Here is a 20,619-nt window from a genome sequence, read left to right on the forward strand (position 1 = left end):
ACGAAAATCTTAGTACGCAGTTTAGACGTTCCAAATCGTCAGTTCGTCCTAATATAAAGCGCTAAAAATGTCACTGAACAAAATATTCATTAAATGTTTATTTTTATTTTATGCTGCAATATATTCTTAATAACTTCATCTGTATGGATGGAGTTGTTTGTTTTTGCTAATGAAAATTAACAGATATATATATATCATATTATGAATAAAAAGTTGTGTGGGCCGCTTACTGATAAAATTGCCCGCGATAGCAAATAGGTTCGTCACCCCTGAAATAGAAGATTATCCGCTAGTGTTGCACACAACTCTAACTCAGAATTTTGCACAGTCGGAATAGTTTACAATTTATGCAAAAATATGTATTAAATGAATGAACAATATCAATAATACAGAATTCAAAGTAATATTCCTCCCGCAAACAACAAAAGTCCCCTGGAGTGGACTGAATTCCACCCGGGTCGGAAAACGCTGAAGCAGTATGTGTATATTAGAATTGAACTCCACCCATGATCAAATTCCTGCAAGTTCTGTATGAACTTACCTTCACCCATAAGTATACAAGTTATCCAAATAATTTCTATTTTTGAACACCTGAGATCCAATCTATTTCGTTTCGATCATTTTTATATTTTGAAATTCAAATTCTATATGTGGCGAATTCGGTTAGTTAAAAGAATGGTATACCGGTGCCATAGTTTCGCTTTGATAACGAAAAAAAAACATGTAAATATTGTATATACCGTAGTAAACAAACACGAGAATGTACCGTATTGATATATTGACATCGAACCTGTTATTTTTATACTTATTGAATTGAATTGGGTGGCAACTGACTCTGATGACCCCTAAAGGTCGTATCGTTGTCTCCCAGTCATACACCTAAGCATCTGTTTTTTTTTCATTTATTTATATTTATATATGTTTGCATATATTGTTTATGGTTTGACGAATAAAATAAACTCTCTCTCTCTCTGAAATCTAAAACGAAACCGACATGAAGACATCCATCCTTTCTCCGAGATAGGCTACATCCCAAATGAAACGTATGTTATTTGCACTGAACCCTAATCGAGTTATTCTGTCGTTTATGAAGAATATAATTGGACGGTGCTATAGGAGTGTTCGCGCACAGGAAATATCGACACAGCACGTGGCCCTGTATGCCCCCGGTCCGCCTAGTTTTGCAAGTCCAAAATGCGCATTTTAAACTAAAACATACACTCATAACTTGATGTTTGATTTATTCAAGCCATGTCGCATTTGGCTACTGAACATTGATGTCGTTTTCTTATTATCAGCTACATTCTGACTCAGAATTTACAGTTTTACAAATATGAAAGCATTTAAAGTGTTATTTCGAAAATCAGCACATAGTTGGAAAACTTGTGCAACGCGCTGGCGTCGCACGTGTTAAAATAGTTTTCGAATTTTACGTAAAACCTCCCTGAAGTACCTGCCCAGGTAATTTTAAAAGTGCATTCGTGAGTAGGCTACATTGTATTCAATATAATCGGTACGCCAGTGTAGAAAGTTGAAGAATCGCTCGTTTGGAATTTACTTCGTATTTATAGAGTGCTACGTCGTAGCCGAAACCATTGTTTTTGCGAATATCACAAAACGGGGCACGCTCGCACAAGATATATATATACCTTTATTCTCTGGCATATAACGACTAGTGGTTTGATGTATATATATAACATTATTTGGGTCGTTTTATAAGGAATATATAGCCTATACGTTGAATGTAAATCCCGGCGCTATAAATATCGACGCGGAAAGCTGAATATTGACTTAACGCATGGACTAGCTTGAACGCCTTCGTCACAGTTCATGGCTCCAAATAAAGACAGGATTTTGAGATCGTGGTAGGTTGGCATTTATCTCTTATGATATTGGGAATTTCAACAGTCGAGTGCCACATTCGTTTTATGTTATAGAGTTGTTCGGACGTAAACTATACCATGAGAATTGTTCTTGTTATATTGATATGCTGCTTTGTTGTGGGCTCAATGGGAGTTGATATAGGTGAGTTTGTTTACTTCTATATCACTTTAAAAATGAAACTGGCATTACATTATATGTATACGTATATATTTATGATCTAACATTATTTATTGACTATTTATCCGACGTAGATAGTATACACAGTGAATAGGAGAAGCCAGTAAAGAGTGCAAGTGCTCCAAATGACCACTAATTCAAAAATTGCTATTTTGATCTGTTCTGTGAATCATATTTTTTTGTAATAGTTAGTTACATTTGAGCAATATGAAATAAATTGAATTCAACTGGCGAAAAGTTATCTAGAATTAGTTTTTTGATATCCAATTAAACTATATGTATAAGAAATTCAAATGACCTGACAGTGGCGAGTCCATCCATTGTTTGTAATACAGATAAAAAGACGAGGAAATTCAATTTGGTGTTACCCCCTAGCTGCAACACTGAAGAAGGAAAAAGATCGCCCCTTTGCACACAAGAAGGATTACAGCAGCTGTTGGATGAACATTTTGGAGATTCCGACTCAGAAGGGAGAATTAGAGTCCGACGGCAACATGATGAAATTTGAAGACTTTACACGTCTATCAGCTCGCCTAACTTTACAATAGTATTCTAAATAGTATTTACCATGCATAATAATGTTCTTTTTAGAGCTCTTTTTCGGTCATTGTTTGTTTAATCCTATTCGTACATTTTGGTGGCACCGTGGTGAAAAAATATGAAATTATTTAGGTCCTAATGGCCGTTTCTCCTACTTAACGTTGTCGTTACGCCCTTTCGAAATCTTTTGATACGTAAATTCCGAACACTGCGCTAACTGACCCATGCAATTTCCATAATATATACACAATTTAAGTTATTCTTAGTCTTATTTGCATTGTTTGAACTTTTGAGTTGATTGTCTTCCATAATATTGTAGGTTAATCAAAAATTGTTCAGTTCTCACTGTTTAGCGCAAGTAGAATTTTGATTCCGTGACCGTGTTTAACTTGACACGGTAAATCTATCTTCGAAATAATTCGAAGGCAATTTTCTGGAAGACGGATAAATATGTAAAATTCATCTTGTATTCAGAAATTTCAAAATAATACAATTACAATTGGACTATATATATAATTATAAAACATACAGTTTAGTTCTTTTTATTCTTTATACATCTATGAATAAAAATGATTGCATTGGAATTTGGATTTAAGTTGGGTTGCGCGAGACTAACTTCCTATCTTTTCTCTATGCCTTTATGCTAGTGGATCCGTATGCGTATACTGCAAGGATACTGTAGCTGGAATAAACATGACTATTCTATTCAATTAAAGAGTCCAGCTGCACACTAACACAAATGTATTTCAGTAACGTTTCGCCCGACCAGAGTCAGACTTCCTCAGACAAGCAGTTTACAACAATGGCAAGAAATAAATTTGCTAAATGAATTTGAAGTATTGATGGGAAGATTAGAACCACAAATATCAGTGGAGCTCATTTCAGATGTAACTGAAAAAAAAAAGTTTTATTATTGCATTTACGAAAATGATGGGTAACTAAATGTAATTGAAATTATGGGCACTTAGAGAACCACGAGGAAGTAAACCAACATTTAAACATAAATCAAGGCTTAGTCTGGTGAGGACCAATTTCAAAATTAAAAAAGGTTTAAAGTTATTGCTGAATTTTGATCTTAAATAGCGTTAAAATATAATATTAATTCATAATAATAATAATAAATGAATAAATTAACCATCTAGCATATTTCGAGTAGGACAAAAAATAAAAAATTAGAAAAATATCGCAAGCACATAACTCCAAGGTTTCGAATTATAATTAAAATTAAACTTGGGACACTTGAAAATAATAGTAAAATAAAACGCCAATCAAGGGGCGAGTAATAATATAAACTTAAGAAAAAGAGTGATTGTTAAATTTAAATATTATATGACGATGAAATGAAAATTATTATTAAATAATAATTCTTAGATGAGTCTACAGTCTATTTCTCCCGTGAATTGAGTCCTTGTGGTTCCAATGTTCCGAATTTGTTGATGTAGTATGCTTCTACTGTTTGGCGATAGCCCTGGTCTCTGAATAGTTTTTTTATTCCAGTTACTGAAAAGTCACTTATTGAATTTCCCAGTTTGTTGAAGTGTTCTCCCACTACTAAATCATATTTCCTTTTCGTAATACTTCTCAGATGTTCTGTTATACGATATCTTAACGACCTTCCGGTCTCGCCGATATACTGCATCCCACATTTCTTACAGTTTATTAGATAAATAACATTTTTTGATTTACAACTTATTCTTTCGTTAATGTTTATATGGACTCCCGTCACGTTCCCGATACTTATTTTTGTTTCTTCGGAATATTTACAGGTGGTGCATGCTTTTCTATTACATTTATAAAAACCAGATTGTACTTTCTGTGATATTACTGGTTGTAGTTTAGCTCTAACCAGTCTATCGCGTAATGTAGGGCATTTTCTATATGCAATTTTCGGAGGTTGAGGGAAAATCTCTTTTAGTCGTGCATTGTTGTCAAGAATATATTGGTAGTCCGAAAATATTTTTCTAAAGTGCGGTTGGTTTGGGTGGTAGTTGTTAATAAATGGCAATAGTTGCTGACCTTGTTTTGTACTTTTCGGTGTTAAAAGGTAATCTCTGTTCATTTCTGTTACCAATGTTATTGTTTTGTCAATAGAAGTCTCTTCGTAATTTCGTTGCATGAGATAGCGTTTCATAATTCCTGCATGCTTGTCAAAAAATTCGACATTTGAGCACGATCTTCTTATTCTTATGAAGAGTCCCTTTGGAATGTTTGCAGTAATATGTTTGGGGTGGCATGAGGAGGGTAAAAGACATTGGTGAGAGTCCGTGTCTTTAGTGTAAATTTCCGTTTCCAATTTGTTGTCCATGATATGGACTTTTACGTCTAAAAATGTAATGTTTTCCGTTGAGTATTCGAATGTGAACTTGATAGAAGGGTGTATTGAATTCGCATGGTTTATAAAAGATATAAGCTCGGTTTCGCCGTGTGTCCAGATCAGAAAACAGTCATCGATGTATCTATAGTAGTATTGTGGCCTAATCTTGGCTGTTTCTAGAATCTCAGACTCTAAGTCTGCCATAAATATGTTTGCATATTTGGGAGCCATCTTAGTTCCCATCGCTGTCCCATTGATTTGGAGATAATGCTTTCCGTCAAATACAAAATTATTATTATCAAGAACCATATTAACTTAAAATTAATTATAACTTATATTATAATTATAATTCATATTAACTGCAAATTAATCAAACATTTTTTTGCCTTTGCGAATGAAAGTGTTGTCTAAGTTATTATCGGCACATGAGGAATTATTATAAATGATAAGAAAAAGAATTTAGCAAACTATCGTAGACTCAATTTATTTGATTCGTTTGTTGTATACTGAGTTCTTCTATAGCAGGGGTCGGCAACCCACGGAGTAAAATAATCCGGCCCGCGACGCTTCACTGAACTATACCGACAAAACGGCTGTTTTCGCGATTATATTCTTTACGTAACAGAATTTATTGTGAGACACGTGTGGACTTTACTTTATTATAACCAAACAATTTGTGATGAGATTACAATGTAATTATAATTAGATGTCAAATGTCATTGGCCTTCTTGATTTTTATTTCCGGCAAGAAATATTGTGGAAAATTCATTCCATATTCAATGAATTGTAGAACTGCTGATGTGCGGCGGTACATGTTTCATCACTAAAAGGACATTGTGAGTACCAAAGATTCTACCAGCTTGAATTACACAGATCCTCCGCAGATAATTACTGTGTTTAAAAATTGATAATTGAACAGAAAAAGGAGTGAAGAGTGAATTAACAAGTGTTTAAACTTTCTTTCTTATTCATGCATTGTCACTTCTATTAAAGTTTCCCCAACCAAAGCGAAGATTTGGGACCCAATTTGAGCAACGTGTCTAAAATGACGTCACTCAGCCAATAGAAAGAGGCGGGATACGAAGTTACCAATTATCTCGTTGGAATTACATTCAACCAACAAGTTGAATTGCAAAAACTTTTTATTATTTAGGTGAATGGGAACGTTTAGGGTCCATTTAGAATTTTATAATTCTCTCCGGGAAAGGAAAGTTGATGGATGTGATTTTAATCACCGGCATCTGATGCGGTGTTGGGTATGACAACACTTCGCCCTTCACACACGTGTGGGTTGCGAAGGCGTCTGATACCGAATTCCGCACCAGTAAAGTCTATGGCATACGATTGTATTAATCTTGGTTCGAATGTTTAATGTATTTTGTTCATAAACATATTTTATTTATTCCATTCAATAGAAAAAATAAATTGTATGAATACTAGGGCTGGGAATGGTTAACCGGTTAAACGATTTCATATGGTTAACGGTTATGATTTTACTTTAACCGTTGACTGACATCTCAGGTACAAATCATCTTTATACCGTACAATTTCGTCAAATATGATTACGTCATCGCAAATTTATCTCTTGCGGCGTTCAATTCAAAAAAATATTACTACCTGTGTAGGTGAGGACTCAATAAATGTGAAAAATAATGGAAGCACCAAGGTTGCTGATAATGAAAATTTACAATGATGAATTCACAATCAGTTTTCGGTCGATTTCGAAATATATTGTTCACGATTTCATTGCAATATCGGATATTCAATGTCATACAACAAGTGTGCAGTTGATGCCGTTTTTCTTTATGATATATATCTCGAAGCAGAATTTGCACATAGAACACTCAAAATTTGTCACATAAATGACGTTTAACAACGGAATCGGGTTTTCTAAAATATTTCCACATGCCCGAACCACGCTGCCTATCTTTTGCAGCAGAGGAATCATGAAACTATCTCGATTCGTGAAAAATTTTGAGCGATACCGAGATAACAACACGCGAAATTGCTTTATAACCATTGTGACGTAACAAGCTAAAATTATAATTATTACGTCAAACGTCACGCGGCGGTTAACCGGTTAATTTTACCCGGTTAACGGTCAAAGTGTTTTCCCTAAAATTCCCAGCCCTAATAGATACACGGTTTTCATTACAGTTATCTTTTGCAATGTATGAACACGTTGCACCTGCGTTCTGTCTTAAAAGTTTTATTTATTGGACACGAAATGGACATAACGATCGTTTCAAAATTTTGTTGTTATTGTTATTTGTCTCCGTCTCCATTTTTAAAAAATCGCTTTTCTCTTTGAATACTGGACCAATTGCTTTGAAATTTTCAGTGGTTGAAGATAAAATTTTTCTCCAGAAGGCTATTACTTTTTTTTTCGCCATGACGTCATCAAAATTATTGCCATTGGGTGGCGCTACGTGTCCATATATTTGAGCATAGCTCTCTTGTTGATTACTTGGATTTCGAGACGAATAAATAATAATCCAAGAAACTGCTAAACTATTCCCAATACCCGTCTCGCGCGGCCATGCTTGAAACGATAGAATAGTTTTACCTGGAAGGAGAAAGCCGATGAGACGGCTTGATCATATGGCGTACCACGGCGTCTTAGTCCGGTTACCAGTCCAAGTCGGGTATGAGATTGATTAACTAGTTATTAGCTTCAAATGACGTAAACGCGAATCACCCTAATAAGGGTATGGAATTCTTTTCTGTTTGAAATGGAAAAATTTTCATTGATAAAATGCATGAACTTGGACGGGAATGACTCTGCGAGTGAGAGGATTCCGCCAATCCTTTCGCGTATATTTACCTCCTATTTGTGGATGATAAAATAACCAAATTGGGATCCCCTCGACTTTTCCACCAAGAAAAATTGTGTGTACACTTAGGATAGGATTTATATATTTATCCTGGGGGAGAGGAAAACCGATAAGACGGCTTAATCATATGGCGAACCACGGCTTATCGTCCGGTTACCAGTCCAGGTTGGGTATGGGATTAGTTAGCCAGTTATTTGTTTTCGGAAGCATGGACTTGATGGTGGAGGAAGCCGTAAGCGACCAGCGGTTACGTGAACCACCCTACGGCGGCGAGGAGTCCAGCAATCCTCTCGCACATGATCATCCCCGCATGGGATTCGAACCTGCAAACCCACGTGGCGAGCGTATTTCTAACGCTTAGCACGACGCGCCACACCGCCGAGCACACTTCTTCTCGCAAATTTGCATGTTATCGTTTCGGCCGGAGGATAAACTTCACTGGGGCCATGAACCAAACCTGCGGATTTACAAAGGGAACTCTGGTGCAAAGGCAACCGCCGCCGAGCCAAAAATTGTCGAATAACTTGTTAAAATATCACCAAAATCACACTCAGTCAATGAAGTAAAAAAATATAATTTTATTCTTATTGCAAAGTTTTGTGATATAACATTTTATATAAATCAACATAAAAAAACACCTGAAGAAATTGAAAAATTACTATTGGCCCCTGGTTTCAGAGTCTTACTCCTTTAGTTTTGAAATTGTCATTGGAAAGTAGGATTTTAAATTAGCATGAAAACAGTGTAGAATGAATTAAAATGAATATTATACATAAAGACTTATATGTCTATTGTTAAGCGCAATTACAGACTACAAGGCACTAATATACAAATTTCAGAATAAATAGATTTAAAAGGTTTAAGCAATGTTTTTTTTTTTGCCGAAAAACAAGTCTTTGTGATAAAATCAGTTAGACTTATATCAGGGTTATTGTACGCTCCTAAATAATGCATTTTTTCAAAAATAAAAAAGTACTTCAAAAACCTAACTGTTTTTAACACAAATACTTGTTTTACAGCAAAATACTTATGCGGCGAAATATCCTGCGGCGAATTTTTTCAGAACCATTTTAACCAGCAGTCCACCACCATCATTTTATCATCTATTGAAAACGTCTTTATAGCACCTCAGACGTTTTCAAAGGGGCAAGTTCTGACAATGGTGACATATTCAAGGCACAGTTTCTTGACTTTCATACTTGTAACATTTATCATTTTCGTTTGATAACAGCAGCAATTCTTCGTCTTACACTTTCAACCGATTCCTCAGATTTGGCTGATGATGGAGCTTTCGGAATTTGTCGTGTCGAAGTTGGACTACTATGGTTTGAAAACGAAATATCTCTGACAGAAATGTCACCGTTTGAAACATTTTGCATTTCATAAGATCCTCTCTTTGCAGGGATGTGCTTTGAAAGAAGATTTGGCAATGCTGACGTCTTCGTATTGTTCATAAAGTCACCTGTCATATCTAGATTTTTTACTGTATTTGGTGATAACCCAGATCTTTGTGTCAAATCCCGCAATGGCATCCCATTTACCGCAGAAACAGGAGTTCGTAGCTTCGGTGATACAGACTGTTTGAAACGAGAAGTATAGTTTTTTCTGTTATACCTATAAGTACTAACTGATTTGACTTACTCAAGTGATCATTTGCAACAACTGAAATGAGTGATCCAAATGAAATGACTCGACAAACCACCAAAAAAACTCGGAAGATAGTTTTATATTTGAGTGAGTTTTTTGAGTATATCAGTCAGTCAGGTGATTTACCACAACGATTGAAGTGGCATTTAAAAAACTTGAAATAGACAGTCTTGATTCCAAGGTAGATGTTGACAGTGCATGTCCAAATAGCTAAGTTTTGAGTCTTAATGTGACTGATATTTATCAATTTCACTGTTATTTATGAAATGACTTGGCTTGAATAAAGATGAGGTTTAGGGATTTTTACTCAATAATGCCAATAACCACTATGAAGCCACCATATCCACAAATTAACTATCTATACCCTATATCACTTTTTCACAGACACCATATAAAATAAAATCAGAACAATAAAAATAGAAACAAAATATATCAGCAAGAAATGGTAAGTCACATATGTATCTATAGATAAATGGCTAAATCATGCTAAAGTATAAAACTATAGAGCAATTATTAACTGGTTTACACCAATGAATGTGTGAATAGTTGAATTCTATTGTGGTGATACAGAACTGCAATATTGAAATAGATAATAGAGTCACTCACAAAAAGTACTACTTACATTCGATGAAACATTTTTCAGTTGTTCACGAAGAGTACTCAAAGCTTCCGTTAATTCAAACCTTTCTTCACATTCTCTTCGTACGGTTTCTTGTAGTACTGATACCTTGTAAAAAAAAGTTTGTTCAAAATTTCTACACCCAAATGAGAATACCAGAGTCAAACCTAGATTACATATTCAATAAATTGTTAATAAATTAAATACATTACATCTTTAACACAGATACCTCTTCTTTCAGAGAAAAAATTTCTTTTTGAATTGACGATTTTTCGTTGTTAACATCTTCAATTTTTCTTTTCAATTCTTTTGTTTCCATTCTTAAACTAATTGTTATTCCTTCATGTTCTCCTGTCAATGAAGTAATTTTTTCTTCCAACTGCGCGATAATCATTTTTAGGTTGGTTTTCTCTAAAAAAATAAATCAGGTTGCCAAAAATCATCTTTAATTGTACATTACATTCACAGATTTAAATATGGTGAACTGGGAATGTTACAATTTATTGTGACATACATCAGAATTGCAGTGCAGTATATGTGTAATAAGAAAGCAACAGGTTAGGTTATCTATGGAGTAAGGAAGGATAATGAGGTAGCTTAATCATATGATAAACCCCAGCTTTTTGTCCAGTTGCCAGTCCATGAAAAGTTTGTGAATAGTTACTCGACTTTGTTTAAGATGCATATGGACTTGATGGTGGAGTGGGTCGTAATGGTTACATTAATCGTCCTAATACAGAAAAAAGTTTAGCAATCTTCTTGCGCAAAATTATATCTGATGTGATTCTAACATACAAACCTGTGCAAGGTAATAAGATTTGTGATAATGAGCCTGTTTTGGAAGATAGCAACAGGTGGCATTAAATATTACCATAATAACTTAATAGTGTGAAGATAGCAATATATGCACAATTATTTAATATCATCATGTCTGCGAACAATGTTACCTTTGTCTTGTTCTGCTATTGCCTGTGTGCGATCACTTAGTAATGAGTCGATACGTTGTTCCAAAATACGAGATTCATTTTCTTGATATCGAAGGTCTCTGTTTTTATCGGATTCACTCTAATAATGTAGTTAACAAATAATTTGAGTTCATTGAAATACGGAAACAATTCGATAATTCGAACTGCATACAAACTTTTTATCGCCCTAGACACTAGCCAGCATGGAAATATAGTTATTTATATGACATCATAATGTAAAAAGATGCCACAATACCTCTTGAAGGTACATACGTCACGACCAAATTCCCACCCTTCGGTATAGTATCGGCTATAGATCTCTATTCGGATTATGTCACAGAAATTTTGGTACTCCTGAAGTATGGGAACCAAGATGGTGGACACCGGAACGTAGTAGCCTATGTGTACCAGATTAGGGTTAGGCCATAATTTCAGGTACAAATACTGTGGGAGTCAATTGGCTAGTCTCCGAACTTGTAATAGAACTAAATAAGGAAAAGTAGAATAAAATTATGGCCTAACCTAACTGTAACCTGGTACACATACTACGTTCCGGTGTCCGCCATCTTGGTTCACATACTTTGGGAGAAGCAAAATTTTAAATAATAAAGACAAATGGCCAAGGTATGAATAAAAATGATTGTAGGTTACCTGTTCATGTATCTCTTTAAATTTTTGAGAATAATTTCTTATTTCTTCTTCATGCTTTTCACGTAATAATCCTATTTCAATCGCATGATTTTCTTGTAAATGAAGTTCTAATTCTTTCATTTCATTTTCATGAGATGATTTCATTATTTGAATTCTTCGTTCCATCTAAAAAAATACAAGTAGATTTAGCAAGAGTTAGTCAAAAGGCATTGTAAAACCAAATTAAAGTGATAATCTTCCAGGACAGCAACTATTAATTTGTGTTATCGGCACTATTCTAGGATAAACTTCCATCCTTGACTACTGGAAATTTCGGTACTCCCATAGTGTGTTTACCAGGTTAGGGTTAGGCCATAATTTTATCCCAATTTTCCCTATTTTAGTTCTATTACGAGTTTGGGGACTGTATATGTTAGCCAAGTGAATATAGCCTACCCCCTGCCCAAAGGTTCCAGTCTCTTTACACAACTTGATGTAAAGTAGGCGAACAAAATTAGTTTAACTCCATATTGGTACACATACTTCTGGAGCGCTAATATTTCACAAGATCCAAACAAAAGCAATTTTATTTTTTCAACAATACCAGCAACAAGCATTTCCAAAATAAGTATGTAGATCTTTGAATCCAAACACAACAAAAGTATACGAGCACATGCAAAACTTACTTCTTGTGGATTTCCGTGAGCTTCATTCAACTTTTCTCTAAAACTATCTCGTAATTGCATAATTTGGTTTTGATGTGACATTACCATTTGCTCTCTAGAATAAAAACAATATCTGTTAATTTTATGCCAGGTTTCCATGTAGCTGGTTTTTCAATGGCTGCCACTTGTTCCATATCCCATGTCAATCACCACGTACAGAGTAGATACTCTGCAATCCTCTTCAGGTGTTAATGATCACCTAATGAAGCAGTTCCTATTCCTAAACTGTGTGTCACATGTTACAAAATATTAATACATTTGTTGCAATATCATTTTTCATTTGTCCGCATTTAAAACTATCGTAGTTATAAAAAGTTAAACATATTTCAATTTAATTTTGAGAGAGAAGTACTACTATCAGACATTCAGATCGTTTATGTGGACAAAAACAAGCTAAATTATTTCATCCATTAAATATGGATGTGCAACAAAATTTAACGTTAATAAAGTTTAATTTTCGTTCTGGTGTGTCATTAGCTTGAAATGTTTTTGAATCTAGAACTTGAGTTGTGTCATTGTCTTCATATATATGATAGGTCCCTATTAGACACATTTTTAAGCTTATTCAATATTTTGTTTGCTTTACTGAACTGAACAAAGCTGTCAAAATGTACCAATATAGATCTTCTATTAGACTCAACTTTTAGTTTAGGCTCGATTTTGGGTTCCCCCGTAGTGTGTGTACCAGGTTGGGGTTAGGCCATAATTTCATTCCAATTTTCCTTATTTTAGTTCCATTGTGAGCTCGGGGACTGTTGTGTTAGCCAAGTGAATATAACCCCTATCAATTGGTTTCAGTCCCTTTACACAACTTGATGTAAAATAGGCAATCATAATTAGTTACCTCAATATTGGTACACACACTTCTGGAGCGCCCGATTCAGAGCAAAATAAAACCAACCTTTCGCTTTTCAAAGAATCTAATTCTCGTTTCGCATCTTGCAGAGCATCACATAACTGTCGACTTTCCCCAGAACTTGCATTCATTTGAGATTGCAATTCATCTTGTTGTTTTTTCAGATTTTCTTCGATTGATTTCCAACGATTTCTTTCCTTATTTAAAGCAATTAATTCTTGCTCTAGATGTCTGATTTCTTGATTCATTCTGAAACATATCATATTTAATCTGTGCGAAAAGTTTTTTCCAACAACTTCATCTAGATGTGTAATTCAATACATCATAAATATGTTCCTGATTGAATATTGTGTCAATCTAGTTTTACTGGTGGGTAATATATAGTTTCATTAACATTTAACATTTTTTTAGTGGACATGCATTACTTTTTTGAAGATAAATCTCCTTCACTTCTGAGTGAGTGCATTTTCAAACATCTGATGATTTCAGAATCAAATCTCAATTACTTTTAAGTATTGACTGTTTTATTGTAATGGGTTCTTCAGAACATGAATTAGTGAAAACACGTAATCTATCACCAGACAGTTTGCTGAGTGTTCACACACAGTAACTCACTCAGAAGAAAAAGTCATATTCATGTTAGAATTCTTTTTTAAAATCTGACCTAGACAAAAAAAATGAGGTATTTATCTCGACGTGCGGGCGAATGAATGAAAAAAAGCAAGATGGTGGCGATTCGAAATTCTAATCTAAACCGATTTGAATAATTTACTATTCTATTCAAAATGCCCAGCCCTACACACGACCTTGCTTGGTCTTAAAAAACTGTCAATTCAATATAACGAAGTTGATATGCGCCAGTCAAATCTTCAATTCCAATATGCATTTATAATAGTAATACAATCATGTATCAAATCCGGGGAAAAGAGAACACACAGTTTCACTAGAAAGGGGAGCAACATAAATCAATCTTGGATTTCAAGCAGCGACACACAAGGTTCTAACATTTAATTAAGATTTAAACGATTAGAAAATTTCATTTTCAGAGTGTGGTAGGTGTTAGGTTTGAAACATATTTGTTCGTTCTATTCTTTTCTACCTTTGTGTTGTCATTTCAGCACTCTTTTCTGTTTTGTGAAGTTTCTGCATCAGAGACTGAACTTCTTGTTGCTTTTTGCTAAAATAAATAAATAATAATAATGATAAATATAATAACAAAATATATAATAAATATATACAATATAAATATTAAATTAATAATTGAGGTGGCATTCGACCTTTGACTTTCGTCATTTGACCTTCGTGTTTATACATTTTAGCATTGCTAAGCTGTTATGCTATATCACATCAAAAACTAATTGAATCTTTCTTTTTTCAATACTAGCTGGTATTTAATCCTGGTTTATTATGTCGGGTGAAATTTGATTCAATAATTAAGTATTATTCTGTTTTAATTGAGAACATAATACCAACACGAGAATGTCCATAGCGTCACTGGCTCACTGCGACATCATAAACCGAATACTAAGTTGGTTTTACAGAAAGTGAAATGAAAAAAGTTCTCTTATCCGACTTTAACAATTCATATTGAACCCATTTCATACGATTGGTGATAGGGATTAAGTAATAATGGGACTAATGGCAAGCATATTTTCATTAACACCAATAGTCTCGGTCGTGTACTACCTTTCCCACAGAAAACTTAAAAAAAACTATGGACTGTTCCAAGATTCATATATTTCGTATCATTTTGCTAGGGGAAAATCATTGGGACGAATACTAGTTCAATACAATTAGTACCCGGGCTGGTCAATTGCTTCTGGTTAGAAAGCCCACATAATGTATGTACATGCAAAATTAGACAGAATTTTAGTGCATTTAATTACTTACTTAAAAGCTTCTTTCATCTGAGTTGAATCAGATTTAACAATACCAAGCTGTGATTGAAGTGTAGCTACATCTTGTATTAGCTCTGAATAGAGAAAATAGGTATTACTTAGAATAAGGTAACTATTGAAATAACTATTAAAAAACAATACAGGCAATTAGGGTAACGTTTTCAATAACTGACAATAAAAAAATTTGGGACCTCCAGAAGTATGCGCACCAAGATGGCGCATGACCTGAAATCAGGTTGTGTACCAGGTTAGAGTTCAGGTTATGCGACATCTTGGTGCACATACTTCAGGAGTACCAAAATTTGATACACAGATGGTACATTGTATTCAGAGTCAATTAAATTCTGAATCATTCGTTACTGCCATAATGTGTTTGCTATTTACAGCATATATCCCAAAGTAGATATTTATATTAGTGAATCAAGTGGGTGACAATGCAGAAGAATTTCTATATTTCTTGCTATGACATGGTGATGCATGGAAACACTACTAATAAAGCTTCCCCTGGAACCTGGGAAAGTGGTTTAATTTTAGTATAGTTGAACTGATTGCCAGACAAAAATGATTGCTGTCTGGTTGGCTATCCTCTCCCTTAGAGCAAAAATATATGAAAACAAACATAACTTAATAGTTTTGCACAAAATTTTGAAAATTCACATTGAACAAACAATGTCAGCCAACTGTTTATTTATGAAGACTGAATAAAGCACAAGAACGAAAAATTCTCAGTTACCTGTATTTTTATTTTGTGCAGTTAAAAATTGATTTTGTAATTTTTCATTTTCGTCAGTAAGATCATTAGAAATTGATTTTTTAGCTTTATTTAACTCTTCCAACTCGTTTTGCAATAATTTTATTGTATTTTGTAAAAGATCTTCATTTTTAATCTTATTTGAAAGTTCTTCTTTCAGTGTTAAACATTGTCTTTCCAATCCATCACTTTCTGCATTAAAAAAAAAAGTGTTGCATACTTTGAATATCAATTTTAAACGCAGATTCAATTTATTTTTTCTCAATTAATATTACTTAGAGTTAACTGAGTATAGTGACAGCATCGAATTCAATCAAATGAAATTTAAAAAACCTGCATTTTAAAATTTTTGTAAATTTATTGGACAAATTTGAAAAAAATAAATCATAGATTTATACACAAAAAAGGCTACAGCAAGGCATGAGACACTACCATTCATAGGAATAATAAATATTATTTTTGAGTCCGCTTGGCAATAAAATAGTCATCAAAAATCTCATTGATACTTACTCGAAAGAAAATTAGTTTTGAACGTTTCAATATCTTTATTAACTTTTGAAATATATGAAGAAAATTCTGAATTCATAGGTTGTACACTTTGTTTGAAATTTGTCAAATCACTTCTGAAGACTTTTGCTTCATCCATTAGTGATTTGATACAAACTTGAACTTTCTCTTTATGGTTCCTGAACGATATTGATTAGTCAAGTCAAGTCAAGGTTATTTTTTCCAACCAGTAAAAAAGTCAGTTTTAGACAAAATACAAAGAAAAAAGATAATCACACACATCAAGCAGCGACACCCAAGGATCTAATGTCTAATTAAAAAGATCGGGAAGTTTAGTTTTGTAACTACTGTTTATTATATATGTAGGCCTATGTGTAAAACAATTTTTATCACATAGACAGCACACATGTTGATTCACGCTATGATTAAAATGAGATCGATCACAAATTCAAAAATAAATCCTATGTAAACTAAAATATTTTCATCAAAAATGACATATCAAAGTTAAAAATGTATTAAGAACATATAATAGGCCGCGAGGGTAACTTCATTGGCTTCAACTGTTTTAGTATTGTAGGTGAAAGATCTTTGGTTTACCAAAAACCATGTCCACTCCTTCAATCAGTGAGTAATAAATTGGGTAGCCTAAGCAATGTCAAATTGGATAGATTAGAGATTTTGGTACACCCATAGTATATGTACCAGGTTAGGGTTAGGCCATAATTTCATTCCATTTTTCCCTAAGCTCTCCGGTTGAACTGAGAATATTTTAGTTTTATTACGAGTTCAAGGACTGTCTGCGTTAGCCAAGTGAATATCATGCAACTGATGTAAAGTAGGCGAACAAAATTACCGTAGTTACCTCCATATTGGTACATACACTCCTGGAGCGCCCAGATTTTTTACAAAAAAAGCTATACATCTATGGCTGCTTTTACAGAGCCTCGTTCTCAGTGAAAGGCATGGAAAATGTAATAAAATACTAATATTTATAAAAAATATATGAAGTGTTTTAGATTTTACCTATAAGATGTTCTCAGTCGATTTTCTTGATTTACTAATGAAATTTTGTCTTTTTCTAACTCTTCTATTTTAGACGTTTGTTCCTCAATTACATGAGTCATTTTGTCAATCCTAAAAAACAAATAATTCAATCAAGAAATGTACATTGAAACATATTATTCACATATTTAAATCACAAATATATTTTCAATGTACTTTCTTAACAAGCTTGATTTACTTAATTGAGCACACTTTCATAAATGCAGCAAACTAATTTTTTAAGAGTCAGAGAAGACAAATGCACATTAACTACTCTAATAGATGTATACAAATTTATTCTGATGTGGGATTTCTTTTCGATTGCTCACTCAAAACGTAGCAAGCTGTTCATTGTCAATTGTTCAGGGTGATAACAGTATATATGCAAAATTCAACTACATATCATGAATTCATAGACATTTCTAGTGTTAGTTATTATTACTTACGTCAAATCTTTTTCTGTAATAACTGACTGCAAAGAATGAAAGCTGTCATTCACTTTTTTCAATTCAACTCTAAGTTTTTTTTCATTTTCTCGACTTGCTTTATATTGCACAAGTTCTTTCTCGAGTTTTTCAACTTTTTCTTCTAATTTTTTGATTTCATGATGGATGAGATAACTTACTCCACAAAATTGACAAACCGTCTCATCAGTTTTCATCTCCTGTGTGTCAATAAAAAAGGTGTGAATATATGGTCTATACCAGCGATTCCCAAACTATGGTCGCGACCCACTGGTGGGCCGCAAAAGGATTCTTAGTGGGTCGTGAAAAGATGTAGAAAGCTTTGATTGAAATTTACTGGTTATTACGGTCGGTGGCGAATACGTAAATCTTCGAAAAAACGTTTCCTCGAAAGTTTCTTTTATACGATCTTCTCAAAAAAACAAAAATTTGCTACACAAAGAATTACCATGTGGCTTTCTTACGCATAGCAATTTTGTAAACTGTACAGCACTTCTTACCCTGTTTCCCCGAAACTTAGACAGGATTTAAATTTATTTTCTTTTGAAGAATAACACTATGTTCTTTTTGAAGAGGTCTTTTGTGTTCATTTATCAACAATAAAATTACATTGTAGAAAATCGTGAGATTTTTAATAAACATTATATAAAAACCGACATCGATTGTTTTTATTTGTATTTCCTATACAAAAATCAAGTGACAGGTATCATAATTGTGAATGTAACATCACACAATCTTGAATAGTGGTGTAATCTTCACCTCACCTCAGGTCATTGAATCTCTCCCACACATTTTAAATTTATTTCAAAGGTTCAAGCAAATTTCGAAATAAACTGCAACTTTCGATTTTTTTACGTCCAAAACTATCTAAAATTGAAATAAATGTCGAGTCTATTATGGAAAGTAGCAAGAAACAAGCTCATCCTCTCACTAGCTTCACTGAAAATTTAATTTGAGAAAATAAACTTGTTTCCTCTATCAATGTTTATTTATTAAAGTTAAATGGGTCGCCATAAGCTGTGGTAATAAATCATGTAAATAGTGGGTCCCACTTTTGTTTGGGATATACTGTATTTCAAACATTGGAAACACACTAGTCATCATATGATTTGATGACCACTTGATTACTCAGCACTGGGTCGGTCTCCGCCACAATCAAATAAATGCATCTGAAACAAGTACACGGCATGGACTGGTAACTGGACAAAAGGCCATGTCTGTATAATTGATCCTGCCAGTTAGTAATCCTTTCCCCTGGATAAATGTGAAAATCCCAACATGAAATAACTGCATTAATGAGCCATTTTATCCACTCCCCCCAAAATAAATATGAAAATCCTATTTCTGCTATATAACCAAACAGACAAACCTGAATTTCCTGAGGAAGTGGATGTTGTGGAGTATGACGCTCAACGATTGGAGACAATGACCTCCTGCTCGGTTTCATCTCTGTATCAATGATAGACATCTGTATCAAGTAGCTCAATGAATAATATGACAATGTTACAGTTTCATGCGACTGACCAATCAGAGATTTGATCCAGTGATATTATAGATACTGTACATATAACTAATCTATTAATATTTTATGACATAACATTTCTAGATAAACGATGAATAAATATAAGAATGCTGAATCATTGATAACACACATAGCATTCTATTGCAATTGCAAGCACAAAAGTGAGGAAATAATTGTAAAAATCTGAGAAAATGTAAAAGGCTCAAATTCTGCAATTAGAGCTCAATACCATCAAAGTCTCTCAGTACAGAAAAACAGTACAAACAATAGAAAGGGAAGAGTGACACAATGTACTAATATAGTGGCAAGTTTCACCTTGACCTCACCTGATTTAAAAACATTCAAACCAAAATGTCTCAATGCAGTATTGACTAAAAATAATTTCGAGATGTCATGACTAATTAAAAATTGAAGAAATTGAACAGTGTAGATTTTATGATTCCAGGACTAGCCAGTTAGCAAATCAAATGGCCATTGCAACCAAAATTTCTAATTTGAATAGCCTATATCCGTATATGGTTGCATACTATCCCACTTTAGAATAAGAATTCGAACATTTTCAAGTTGTGTGATATCACTTTTTTGTGTATAACTTTTTGAAGAAAAGAAATCAAAGTAGATTAAAATATCTAATGTGATACATTTATGATTTTAGTATCGGTAATCCGGTACCGTACGTAACGTTAGAGCCTATGCACGGTATTTCTATTTTTACTGTTTAAATCAATCAATCCATCCGTTTATTTCGATATTTCATTTAAAAACTCATACTGACTGATGTACTAAACTCCGAATATGCAATAAAGTCTACTATTATACTAAGGAAATGAAATCCATGATGAAATGAAGATTTTTAATTCCGTAAATTCAGCTGATTTACGCATGAATGCTCTTGTTATGAAATACTGTTGTTGTCAAGGTAATCGTTACGCCGCATGACCGTTTGAAAGTGCTGGTAGGAGTTATATTCCTGTAATTATTTGGAAGTGAATAATCGGATCAGAATCTCTAGCGCGGCAATCAGCCACGACAGCGAGTCCATCACAAGCTTTCAATCTACAAGACAAGGGTCCTCCTAACGTTAAATACAACGTGCCACTGTGACAGGTCTAAGTCATAGTCAAGTTTAATTTTTACACCCAGTAAGAAGTAGTACAAAAGTAAACAAGAGAGCTATGCTCAAATATATGGACACGTAGAGTCACATAATTTTGATGACGTCATAGCAAAAAAAAAAGTAATAGC

General features: G+C 33.8%; 1 protein-coding gene and 1 long non-coding RNA gene across 2 annotated transcripts; one reads left to right on the forward strand and one right to left on the reverse strand.

Annotated features, from left to right (window-relative positions):
* The first annotated feature begins 1,842 nt into the window (after nucleotides 1-1,842).
* LOC144422071 (uncharacterized) lies at nucleotides 1,843-3,185 on the forward strand. Its single transcript, XR_013475138.1, has 2 exons — nucleotides 1,843-2,025; nucleotides 2,397-3,185. It is a non-coding gene; the product is annotated as an uncharacterized LOC144422071 (long non-coding RNA).
* A 5,128-nt stretch (nucleotides 3,186-8,313) lies between these two features.
* LOC120326273 (uncharacterized) lies at nucleotides 8,314-19,450 on the reverse strand. Its single transcript, XM_039392534.2, has 14 exons — nucleotides 19,222-19,450; nucleotides 17,835-18,052; nucleotides 17,371-17,481; nucleotides 16,351-16,526; nucleotides 15,823-16,032; nucleotides 15,082-15,163; nucleotides 14,291-14,368; nucleotides 13,237-13,440; nucleotides 12,297-12,390; nucleotides 11,632-11,796; nucleotides 10,963-11,080; nucleotides 10,245-10,426; nucleotides 10,019-10,123; nucleotides 8,314-9,326 (listed from the first exon to the last, which is right to left on the reverse strand). The coding sequence occupies exons 1-14, from the start codon at nucleotides 19,318-19,320 to the stop codon at nucleotides 8,961-8,963; spliced, it is 2,208 nt and encodes a 735-aa protein (XP_039248468.2). The 5' UTR covers nucleotides 19,321-19,450; the 3' UTR covers nucleotides 8,314-8,960.
* Nucleotides 19,451-20,619: the final 1,169 nt, after the last annotated feature.

This window comes from Styela clava, chromosome 4 (assembly GCF_964204865.1).
Source record: "Styela clava chromosome 4, kaStyClav1.hap1.2, whole genome shotgun sequence".
In the NCBI taxonomy this organism is placed as follows: domain Eukaryota; kingdom Metazoa; phylum Chordata; class Ascidiacea; order Stolidobranchia; family Styelidae; genus Styela; species Styela clava.

What these genes read in the sequence shown, in the direction of transcription:
- LOC120326273 (XM_039392534.2), bottom strand. Translation starts at nt 19,320, where the DNA reads ATGTCTATCATTGATACAGAGATGAAACCGAGCAGGAGGTCATTGTCT. An exon ending in CAGATGAAAGAAGCTTTTAA is followed by an intron (nt 14,369 to 15,081) that starts GTAAGTAATTAA and finishes TATTTATTTTAG; the next exon opens with CAAAAAGCAACAAGAAGTTC. An exon ending in GCTGAAATGACAACACAAAG is followed by an intron (nt 13,441 to 14,290) that starts GTAGAAAAGAAT and finishes GATATGTTTCAG; the next exon opens with AATGAATCAAGAAATCAGAC.